At 44.3% G+C, this 12,731-nt stretch overlaps 1 protein-coding gene across 5 annotated transcripts in view; it reads right to left on the reverse strand.

The window, feature by feature from the left end:
- The window catches only part of ERICH1 (glutamate rich 1), a 106,739-nt gene that overhangs the window by 85,506 nt on the left and 8,502 nt on the right, over window positions 1-12,731 (reverse strand). The window contains exon 2 of one of the 5 annotated variants that reach the window (XM_077812610.1): window positions 5,487-5,654. The exons of the other annotated variants lie outside the window; for them this stretch is intronic. Coding sequence (XP_077668736.1) covers window positions 5,487-5,511 — 25 coding nt within the window. The 5' untranslated portion in view covers window positions 5,512-5,654. The remainder of the gene's footprint in view (window positions 1-5,486; window positions 5,655-12,731) is intronic. 5 annotated transcript variants of the gene reach the window in all.

A 12,731-nucleotide genomic window follows, 5' to 3' on the forward strand; every position in this document is an offset into this window, starting at 1 on the left:
GCAATAAAAATGATTAGGGGACTGGAACACATGAGTTATGAGGAGAGGCTGAGGGAACTGGGATTGTTTAGTCTGCAGAAGAGAAGAATGAGGGGGGATTTGATAGCTGCTTTCAACTACCTGAGAGGTGGTTCCAAAGAGGATGGCTCTAGACTGTTCTCAGTGGTAGAAGATGACAGGACAAGGAGTAATGGTCTCAAGTTGCAGTGGGGGAGATTTAGGTTGGATATTAGGAAAAAAACTTTTTCACTAGGGGGGTGGTGAAACACTGGAATGCGTTACCTAGGGAGGTGGTGGAATCTCCTTCCTTACAAGTTTTTAAGGTCAGGCTTGACAAAGCCCTGGCTGGGATGATTTAATTGGGGATCGGTCCTGCTTTGAGCAGGGGGTTGGACTAGATGACCTCCTGAGGTCCCTTCCAACCCTGATATTCTATGATTCTATGATTTGTATGTAAAAGTAATGAGAATGGTAGCAATAGCACATGCTAACACTATTATTTCTATTTCTATTTCTCACATGCCCTTTTGCCTTCCACCTCACCCTACCATCTCATGCTTGCAGTACAAACTGCTATTGGTTATTTAAATGCAAAGGTCATTTAGATAAAACCAAGCTATAGCTAAAATTGCCTTCTTCCTAATGAGCATGCCTGAGTATTTTAGTCACTTAAACCATATTTTGTTTTAGTCACAGAAAGCTGTTGTCTAGAGTGTGACACTCTTGGGTTATGATATATGCCTGGTCAAGCAGAGATTTTTACAGAGCAGAGGAGGAGAATAGGTTTGGAGATAGTTATCTAACCTTTGATCCAATTTTAATGTTTTGGCAGGAAAAGGCACTTCTATCCTCAGGGTAACCTACTGTGGGATTCTAACGAAATAATTATAATGTTGCCTGGAGAAATGGGGTTTTATTACTTTAACAGGCTGATAGGATGGAAGGGCTCCCTTTTCCATGATAAAGCTATTTTTAAGGAATAGTATTCCCTCTAGCCAGGCAATCTGCGGCCCATCAGGGTAATCTGATTGTGGGCCACGAGACATTTTGCTGATTTTGTTTGTCTGTAGGCATGGCCCACCGCAGCTCCCAGTGGCCGTGGTTCGCCATTCCTGGCCAGTGGGAGCTGCGGGAAGCGGTGGCCAGCACGTCCCTGCAGCGAATCACAGCCACTGGGAGCTGCAGGCAGCCATGACTGTGGACGATCAATGTAAACAAATTGTCTTGTGGCCTGCCAGTGGATTATCCTGACGGGCTGCATGCGGCCTGCAGGTTTCCCACCACTACTGTAAGTAATGGCTGCTATGACTCTACAAGGACATGTGACCAGGCCACATGATGCTGCCCTCCATCTTGGGATGTCAGTACTTTTCCACAAACTGACCTGGGAACCAAGCTTTGAAACAAAGGGTTCCCACCATATACTAAAACTATATCAGGCAGGGAGTGACATCATCTGGGGATCTTCACTCCCCACACAAAACGACTCCTGGAAACACCTGAGGAACAAAAACTGAACTGAGGGAAGTGCTGGACCCAGGCTAAAGGGATTTCTAGCCTGTGTATGAAAGACCTGGGGATTCCAAGCTGTAAAGCAAGTGCAGCTTGCCCCTTAAGAATCTGCAGCCTGCATGTATCATTTTTAGGGCGAGAATCTGCTATTAATATCCAATCTAGTATATTAAGCTTAGATTGTGCTTTTGTTTATTTGCTAGGTAATCTGCTTTGATCTGTTTGCTATCACTTATAATCACTTTAAATCTATCTTTTGTAGTTAATAAGCTTATTTTATGTTTTGATCTAAACCAGTGAGTTTGGAGTGAAATGTTTGGGAATCTTAGCTCAGAGGGCCTATTGCATTTCCACTCCACATTGAGAGGCAGGCAAACTATGAGCTTACGCTGTACAGTTCCCTGTACAATGCAAGACAGTATAATTTTGGGTTTATACACGGGGGTGGGGGAAGGAGCCTGGGGAGCTGGGAAATTGGCTGGTGTTTGTTGTTTCCACTCAGGTAGCACCACCTGCTGTCATGTTGGATAATAACGGTGCCTGGGTTAGGCTGGATGTGTCCCCACCCAGCTGTGTATCTTAGAGGGGTGCAGTGGTTCCCCCAGCTCTCAGACTGCACTCCAGGGGTGACAACCCATCACAGGTCCCTAATGTAGTGCCAGATGCTTCTATCCTTACTTATAATAACTAGTCCCATTGACATCAGTAGTAGTACTCTTGCCAGGTCCTTAGCAGTATCAGTCCCATTTTATGGACACATTCTGCTCATCTCACTCATAGGATTAGTCCTATTGACTTCAATTGAACAACTTACATCAGAAAAGTGAGCACAGTTTGGCACTTAGTGGTGACTAGCACTACGCAACTTGAAAGACATGAGGGGAAACAGTCATCTACCATAGTATACATACACCCATTATAATTTCATTCAGAACAAGATTCTCTTTAAATATTTAAACTGGCTCACAGCACTATTTAAAAGCCTAAATTATTTTACTATGAATGAAGTCTCGTGCCTCTAGGAAATGACAAGGTATGAACGAGTGTGGGACATTCAGGGGAAAAAAGCATTTTATGCTGTAATCACAATTTCTATTCATTAACTAGAGGAATAATTTCATTGCGACTGTGGCTTAGATTCTTATTCAATAAGCGTATTGAGAATAATGTGGTGGTGGGGGGGAATAAATGGTAAGAGAGCCTTTAGACTCAGTCCAGAGGATGGGATGGTGCAACTACCTGTTGCCCCAAGAAGAAATGGTGACTCAGTTTCAGTTCCTCCAGCGCCTACATCCTGCTTTTGGAGAGGGGGAAAAAAGAAAGGAGGGGTAAATTATTTCACCCATTTTGATGGGGCATTTGCTTGCCCTGCTACTGACCTGTGTGTGTATATATGTACTGTCAAAGTTTGACTCAGACTCACAGTTTATCAGACCACTCTGTTTTATTAGCAAAGCTGCTCTGCTAATACATTTAGAAGTGAGCCCCCCGAGTGGGGCTTGTGTCTTTTAATTTATACAGTTTTTTGGAGAACAAGTTACAGAGAACTTACAGACAAAAGAAGAAAAAGATTTTAGTCACCACCCTTCGAGATCCCTGAGACCACTCATGTATCTTCAATTACCTGCCACCCTTAACAATCTCCTTTAACAGCTTCCAGTTAACTTAACTAATTGCCCTTCATACCTTCCATTCTGATGCCTGCTTCTTAGACGTGCTGGCTCTATCTTAATTGCTTCTCCATTCAAAAGCTAACTGTCCCTACCTGTGCTCCCTCAGATACTTTGTAACATGTTTTGGCATGCCCCCTCATATATAATGTATCCAGCATGTCCCCTTATACAACGTTATACTTATACAATGTTATACTTCCACAGTACCACGGGAGTCAGGGCAAGTGCATCAGGCATGCATTTTGTGCTCTCTTTGCCTTCCTTTCCCATGTGTCAAGCTCTGATTTAAGCAGCCCTACTGCAGTTGCACATGGCAGGGCGTGTGGCCTTGCTCTCCCCCTGCCCCTACTCACTGGCATTGCTATATTTCTGGAAAATCAAAATCTAGCCCAATTAAAGTTTTGTGCTCAAGAGCGGTGCCAAATTTACAACAACAGAGACTGCACTTACTGTGTTCTGTCACCCTTTCAAGTGACCACTACAGATAAGGATCCAAACAAATTGGTTCCAATCCAGCACCTTTCACAATCACTAAATTCATTAAAGGAAAAGCTTCCTAGAAGTGTTAGGAAAGATGTAGCGGTGTTAAGTACAGAGAAGATTTTCCCCATGCTGTGTGTCTCCAGTGTACAAATATATATTCTTTGCTCAGTGAGACAGTAACAATTATTGGCACTGGTCACAATGGTGCCCTACAACCCTTCTGAGATGAAAGCATGTTCTAATCTAGGAAACCATTTTCTATATTTACATAAATCTGAGAACATTTGAAGTTAGGGCTATGAAGGAGATAACCTTTTTAGGTAAGGTTATTTTTTGGCTTGAACAAAAATAGTTTTAATTTATTCAGTGCCAGAACTTGGTAGTCATAAATGGAAATTTTACTAGGACAGTTAATTCAGATTGGATTACGTGCACGGTCATGTGATTTTAAGACCAAATAAAGGACTACACATGGAAACCAATGATAAATACAAAGTATATCAAAACAAGACGGAGGAGCTTTATCTTGAGTAAAATGGGGATGAATGCTAAATTATATCTATGCTCTTCATTACACATTAAGAGGTAAAAGAAACACATTAATTTAGCCTCCTTTGGAAGTTTGCTAACGTTTGAAACACACTCCAAAGAGAAAAATATAATGGACTGAAGGAGATTAAACAAAATTTTAACCTAAAAAAAAAAAAAGCAGGCAGATACATCTGCAGAAGATTAAGATCTAAACAAACAATGAAGGCAGTGGGCCAGCAGATAGCCTGGCTTCAAAGTTAATGAATATCCACAGCTCCCACTTACATCAACTGAAGTTACATAGGCTTAGTTAGTACTTCTGAAAATCAGGCCCTATGATATGCAAGTTCAGACACCCAAAATTAGAATCCACTTTTGAAAACCTGGCTCCCTCTCGGTACCCTGGCTTCCTCCCCTTTATGAAGACCTGTAATCTACACATGATATTTAGAATGAAGGGTTATGGAGTGTTTTAGCTCCATTTCAACAGTATGACTTAAAAAAAAACCCAGTTACATTTTATCGGAAATATGAATTAAGAAGATACAAACAGCAGATGTAGATTTCAAGAGAGAAAAACAGCTGCCAAACCACAACAAGCTAGTCTCCAATTATGGTATCCATGTATAAAATGAAAATGCAAAGGACCTGGGATTTAAATATCAATTTTATTTTTGCATAATTAAACCCATCCATCAACCACAATGCCAGCCAGAATTTCCAACAAATTATGAGCTTATTACTGTCACTATTGAAGAAAATAGGCTGATTCTGGAAGCATGCGTGCACAAACTGCCCTCCTGCCCACACATCCTGACATCTTTTCCTGAGTTGGATTTTATTCCTCTTGTTTAAATGGGAGGGGCTTGTGTCAGTTTTTAAAGCAAGGGTCATCAATCCTGGAACTCCCTTCTACACTGTGTTGCAAGAGAACCCAGATTCTCTGACCTTCATGACATCCTGCAAGGTTGATTTATTTTGCCAGGTGTCAGTTTGCATAGATTTCCGGGAGGAGAGACTTTTCAGCAGGGAGTAAGAAAGGTTTAAAGACCATGTGATCATTCTGACATTGCAATCAGATGCTGTACAATCATTAGAAGGGACTGGATAGGGGTTTTTATAGAGTTAAATATATATTAAAGAAAGGCTATATTTTGAAAGGTGCTAAATGACAAATTCAAGGTTTGCACTTAACAGAAGTCCCATTCAAGCCAAAGAAAGTTGAGGATGTTCAGCATCACACTGTAAACCGGTGGTTCTCAACATATTTACCACATCCAATACTACCTATATGGCCCTGAGGATGTCCCATGGGCCGCAGCTGCGTGCCGACTGAGCCACAGGTTGAGAACCATTGCTGTAAACATTCAGCACTTCACAGGTGCAATCTCTAAACGCTGAGTGCCCAAAGCTGTATATGAGTACCCAGTGTTTTGTGTCTGAGGATCTAGAGAGCTTGACATAGAAATACAAGATAGTATTTCAGTGTGATCATGTCACAAACAGCCTGTGGATTTTTCAGTTGACATTTTAAATCCAAGATTGAAAGACACAAATTTTAGCTGTAGTGATTCTTGGATTAGTTGGATAAGGTAGGAGGGAAATGAAATCTATAAGTAGTTCACAGGTTCTTGTCAAGGTGAAAGGCTGAAATATATGAAAAAATAAGCACTAAAAATGTGGGATGTTTCAATTGTACAAAAAGAAAAGGAGTACTTGTGGCACCTTAGAGACTAACCAATTTATTTGAGCATTTGAGCATTTGAGCTCACGAAAGCTCATGCTCAAATAAATTGGTTAGTCTCTAAGGTGCCACAAGTACTCCTTTTCTTTTTGCGAATACAGACTAACACGGCTGTTACTCTGAAACCTGTCAATTGTACAAGCAACCAAAGCAGCAACCACAGACCACATGTTTTATCTTTCCTGGTACTCTGTGTGGGCAATAGGCACCTGCTATTTTTAGCAATGAGAGCAAGTTGTGACAGATACTAAACTGCTAGACAAACATTAGTCACTGCAGAACTAAACATAAAAGCCGTATACGGAAAGAGATATATAATACATTGCAAAAATAAAAGCAACAAATGTTTAACCAAAACAAAACCCCACACACAATGCACCAAGCACTAACCCCCATTAAAGAGAAAGCAAGCCAGTATAAGAGAGGAATTCAAGCTTGAACTCACATAATAGAAGAACACAATGTGGTACCCAGAGACTTCCCACCCACTCCCAGAAGAGACAGACCCCATATTAGTAAGAGAAACTGAAAACTGAAATGCAAAGACAGCTGTAACTCACATAGACTCGCTGTCCAGCACAAAGTGCTGATCAAAACCAAAGCTGTACAAGAGAAATTGGAAAATAAGGCAAAAATTAACACTATAGGCCAACACCAGCATAAAATTCCAGATGTAAAGGTTCTCCTGCTGTTACTAAAGTTATCTAACGGTTATTTGAGACTCTAATTTGTTTAGTTATCCTGCTTGTGTTGATTACACAAAATTAAAGTCCCAATCAACATCATAATAGCTCCTTTCTTGGCTCAGTGTAGGAGGAGTGAGTTTCCTCCAGAGGCCTTCTGCATGGAGTGCCTGACATACACTGTTGGCTACCTGCCATACATACTGTGAGCACCCCTGCCGTGTAACTCAATTGGTTGCCCACTGCCTATTCAGATACATCTTGGGCAGCAAAAAGAAAGCAATATCAGACATGCTCTACACATTACATCTGGATTAAAAGGAAAAACTGACTAGAAACATGAGATTTTCCCTACTTAATTGCTGTCTCCATCAAACACAGAAGTGTTTTTCAACTAAGAAAGGCTACACAGGAAAGCGACTAGGGGTCAGGACCTCCTCTGAAGTCTTTCCATGTGTAAAATGCAACAACATCTGTTCCTCCAAGTATGGAATGACAGTGTACAATAGGACAGGAGAGCGGGAAAGAGAGATTATCTTGATTCGGTAGTCTACACAGAAAATACAGATGGAAAAAAAAATAAAACCCCAACACATTTTAGGTTACCTAGTTCATCTCTCACACAAGAAAGAAAATATATAAAAGCATTGCATGATTTTTCTTCACTGGGCTTCTTAAGGGTTTTGTCCTTTGTTTTAAACATTTCTGGTCAAGGAGCTTCCACAATTTTCCTTGGAAGATTACTGAATAGTATAATAAACTTCTCTGTAAAGAAGGTGCTCCTCCCACCCTAGGCTTATCCAGACTAAGCTTATTCATAACGTAGTCCCATTATTCCTAGTCACAGTTCCTTTGTACCCAACAGAGCTCTAGTCTCTAAGGTGCCACAAGTACTCCTTTTCATATTTAGCTCTTGACATCCTTCCTCCTAGAGCGATCCCTCCTGTCTCCTAATAATTTTTCATTCTCCTCTCTGAACTTCTGCCAACGAGTCAGTGTCTGCTACTGAAGTGCCCAGAACAGCAAGCAATTTTCCATTCAGTGCTTATTCCCTACATTCACATTCCTTGGAATATTGCATATGATATTATATAGAGTGCTTCTGATAACAAGTCATATCTAACTCTGGGTTCTCTCCCCCAGGCTCAGGTGGCAGCTGGACTTAGACGGGCTACTGTTGTACAATTTTAGGTGTGTTATTACATTTGTGCTGTTCTTGGATGCTAACGTAGCAGTTGTACCCTCCCCGTCTCAACCCAAATCTGCAAGAAAAGTGCTGCAGTTTATTATAGATAGGAGCTGTATCCTTATCTTGGTCACTGCAAGATTAGATTGCTGAAAAACAACAAACTCTGCATGGAGTGACATGAGGACTACTAAGAAATTGAAGCTAATGCAGTTTGCCACAGCCCGTTTATTAAATGGAGTCTCACACTGGGAGTATGTTATACCAGAGCTTTAGGGTTTTCACTGGCTGGCAACAGGCTTCTGGGTAGAATTACTATTCCTAGCTTTTAAGGCCAGAAGATCATCTACTCCGTCTTCCTGTCAGGAAATAGAATTCCATTCAGTTACCCCTGTACTGAGCTCCAATAACTTGTGTTTGGCTAAAGCATTCCTTCTAGAAAAGGCATCCAGTCTGAATTTGATGACATCAAAAGATGGAGAATCCACCACTTTCCTTGGCAGTTCCAATGGTTAATCATCCTCTGTTAAAGCTTTGCACCCACTTTCTAATTTGAGTTTGTCTGGCTTTGGGATCCAGCCAATGGTGGTTCTTATGCGTTTCTCTGTTAGATTAAAGAATTCCTTAGTATGCAGTGTTCTCTCCTTGTAATGGTACTTATACACTGTAGTCAAGTTACCCCTCAATCCTCTTGTTGATAAGATGAGCTGATTGAGCAATTTTAAGTCTTCCACTAAGGCAGTGGTTCCCAAACTTGCCCCGCCGCTTGCGCAGGAAAAGACCCTGGTGGGCCAGGCCAGTTTGTTTACCTGCCACGTCTGCAGGTTCGGCAAATCGCGGCTTCAGTGGCCGCAGTTCATTGCTCCAGGCCAATGGGAGCTACCGGAAGCGGCAGCTGGTACATTCCTCGGCCTGCGCCACTTCCAGTGGCTCCGATTGGCCTGGGGCAGCGAGCCACGGCCACTGGGAGCCACAACTGGCTGAACCTGTGGACATGACAGGTAAACAAACCGGCCCGGCCCACCAGGGGCTTTCCCTGCACAAGCGGTGGAAGAATTTTGGGAATCACAGCACTAAGGCACTTTCTTCAGCTCTCAAATCATTTTGGCTTTTTTCTGTACCTCTCCAATTGCTCAGTCTTCTTTTTAAAATGTTGACACCAGAACTGGATACCGTATTCCATTGTCCATTTCACCAATGCCGTACATAAGAGGTAAGAGTCACCCTCTCCTCGCTACTCCTCTGATTATACATACAAGGATAGCATTAGATCCAGTGGCGGATTACTGTACCCAACCAATTGGAGAGCCCCACAGGAGTGACTGGAACTCTAGCCACAGCCCCTGCTCCTCCTCTCCCCCCAGCAGCCCTGCCTCCAGCCCAACCAAAGAAACCTGTGTGGAGGTGATGAGCAATTCCCGTCGCCCTGAGGCAGAGCTGGCTGACTGCTGCTTGTCCAAGCCTCACACTGAGGTGGCCCAAGGATCTCCCACCCTGCATGCTGGATAAAGACCCCACCCCAGCCCCACGCTGGACTGAAGCACCTCTCCAATGTGGCGCTGGACTGAGCCCCTCTCCCCCCCCCCCCACCAGGCACGGAGCTCACCTGAGCCCCTCTCCCCTCCCCGGCGTGGCGCTGCTCTGAGCCCCCTCAACCCACTCCCATCCCTGGCGTGGTGCTGCTCTGAGCCCTCTCCCTTCCTTCCCACCCCCGTGTGGCACGGAGCTCCCCTGAGCCCATCTCTCTCCTGCCCCCGCACAAAGCTGGCCTTCTCTGCTCCTTCGTGTGGGGCTGACCTGAGCCACTCGCTGAAGCCCTCATCTTCCCTGCACAGGGCTGGCCCGAGACCCACTGCTCATAACTGCCCCGCCCCAAGGCCCACCACTCATCTGCCCCCCTCCTTTTTGGAAAAACTGGACATTTGTCCCATTTGCTCTTGCGAATTGGTGATCAGTTGGCGAGAGCAAATGGGACAAATGCCCAGTTTTGCAAAAAAAGTTAGGACGTCTGGGGCCAAAATGAGACATATGTCATGCTAGGCCAGGGGTCCCCAAACTAATTTAGTCACGTCCCCCCTTACCCAGTCCATACCCCCTCCATCTCCAGGAGAAGGGCAGGAGTGGGGCCGGGGCCCACAGTCAGGGGCTGAGAGTGGGTGTGTGGCCGGGAGCAGAGCCACAGCCGGTGGGAGGGCCATAGCAGAGCTGGGAGAGGGCTGGGCCCTGCCATGCCCCCCCCCCCCGAACAGTCCTCTGTGCCCCCTTAGCGGGGTGTGCCCCACGGTTTGGGAACCACTGCCCTAGGCTGTGGTAAGAACTGCACAAAGAGCCCAGACAGTTGTGGGGGAGCTCCAGAACCTGCACCTGCCTTGGACAGGGGGCTGGAGTGCCAGACAGCAACCCCCAGCCCTTGTCCCTGCCCCCCCTCCCAGGACACGCCACCCAGGGCAGGTGGAGGGACCAGGGTTCCCCATAGTGGCCCAGACTCCCTGGACAGCTCTTACCATGGCTTGGTGTCTGGTCAGGCCAGGGGATGGAGCCTTGGGGGAAAAGGGGAGGAGCAGGGGGTGGGACCTCATGCCTGGAGGGGATGTGGTGGGCCCAAGTGTTCTTCGTTCCCACTGCCCCAATATATCTTAATTTGCCTCTGATTAAATCGTTTTTGCTATAGCATTGCACTGGCAGCTCATGTTCTGTTGCTTATTCCCTACAGTCCCTAGATCCTTTTCAGAGTCACTGCTTGCCACAATATAGTCCCCCATTCTGTAATTGGGCCTGCAAACCTACACTGGCCTGGGCACAAAGTTGCAAACAGCTTGAGTCCAGATTTCCTGTGAGACGGTAATACTATGCATTGCCAAATTGCTTCAGAGGTCAACAGAAGTTAACAAGGGAGGTTGTGGAATCCCAGTCATTGGAGTCATTTTTGAGAACAAGTTAGACAAAACACCTCTCAGGGATGGCCTAGACGAGGGTTTCTCAACCCATAACTGAGTCACCAGAATGTCTGAAAAAGTAGCGTGGCAGCTCCTGTCCCAAGAGGCTGGCTGGGCTCGACTCCCTGCTCCAGGCACAGCAACCTCTGGGGTCCCAGTGACACTCAGTTCTGGCCCAGCCGTCATGATAATGCAAGGCCACAACCACAGCAGGGCAAGTGGGGCAGCCGCTCAAGGTACAAAGCCTTGGGGGAGGAAAAAACAGGGTAGTGGGGGGTGGAGCCACAAGGCCCTCCAGATTTCTGACCTCCATTTAGCACAGAGGTTTTCAAACTGTTTGAAATGAAGATGCTTACTTGCTACTGCCCAGGGGAGCATCTCATGGCAGCCAGGCTCTGTGGGTAGGGGCAGCTCCAGGAGGAATTGTGCTACCCACAGTGTCCCATTTTTCCACGCTCCCCACTGTTGTACCAATAAAATAAAAACCAGCAGGATCTTATTAAAGGGAAAAAAGGCAAAATACCACATTTATTGTGAATACAGAAAGAATCATAGTAAGCAGTTAGTTATAGTTATAACATTCCATTCAATCTCATATTTATTCACACATTCATTCATACAAACACACACACACACACACACACACACACACAGGTTCTGCAAGGTTGTTATCATAGTTACCAGCCTTAGAGTTGCTCATGCCAAGCCACTGGCCATGTGGCCTGGACATGAGGAGGGAGCAGGGCCTTGTCAAATGCTCATCTGATGCTCCTGGAAGTTGGTTTGCAGAATCAGACCCCAAAGTTCTCACTTTTTAGAGTCTATTTTTATAGGAATTTCTTCCTATGCCAGTCTATGGGAATTGCTTCATCATGCTGTTGCTGAATCAATCAGCAGATAGCACATTCCTGACGGCTCCAAGATGTTATCTTGTTCTTTGGTTCTCCCATTCTTGAGGCTGTTGGGTGGATTCCAGTCTGCCCTCCGGGGGGGGTCCTCTGGTTATTTCCACTTGACGCCTTCTTCAGCCGATGGACACTGGATTCTTAGGCTGGCACCCCCCTGATCATTCAGTTATTATCCACACCAAGCATCCATCCACATACATCCTCTAGCTCTATTTTAATCACAATTGTTAATACAACAAAAGGGTGCGGAGTCTCTGGGTGCTGTTTCTGTTGTTAGAGTATTGCTTTGAGTCTCTCTTTCTGTGAATTGCTTTGAGAATAGACTCTGTCTTAGAATGTACTAACACAATTAGCAGCTTGCAAGTTTCACACATAGAGGGAGAGAAACAGTTCCAAAAACCAAGAGACCTCTTAATTAGTAATACCCTGGAATTTAAACTCTGGAGAATCAAACTCATTTGTGATTTTAATACAGAACTTCTTTAATATGATCCAACACCACTTTGCACCATGGGTAGCTGTCCTGATCGCCCAGCTGTAGTTACACCCTGGGTGCAGAAACCCCAGAGATTGTAACATCCGGAGTGGAGAGCCAACCGCAGCCAGCCTCAGAGCACAACTGCTGCCCCTGTGGGGCACTTAATAATATTGAGAGACTTTGTCTAATGGACACTTATGAATACATCTATAAAATTAAAGAACATATTTGCTGCCACTTGAATTTCAATTACATTACTATTGGGAGGAGCTCTTCTAGCAATTACAGGTTTCTTCTTGTTTAATCCATGTCTAAATTTTGGATAATCTCCCCTTTTAGTTTTTCCACATTAGTTCTTTATTTTATACTGTTTTTCTAATCAATATATCCTTATTATCATCTCTCTGTCCCCAGTGGTATCCACAACACCTATTTTAGCATAACTTGATCCTATAATTATTTCCAAACAGAATATATGAATTCTATATATTTTCATTTTAGAAAATCTTCATCATGCAAATCAAGAGTCATGTTAAACTATAACAAAATACCCAAGTTACAATTATTTTTACACACCTTCTAATGAGTACGTTGTGT

This window comes from Eretmochelys imbricata, chromosome 3 (genome assembly GCF_965152235.1).
Source record: "Eretmochelys imbricata isolate rEreImb1 chromosome 3, rEreImb1.hap1, whole genome shotgun sequence".
Lineage (NCBI taxonomy): Eukaryota > Metazoa > Chordata > Testudines > Cheloniidae > Eretmochelys > Eretmochelys imbricata.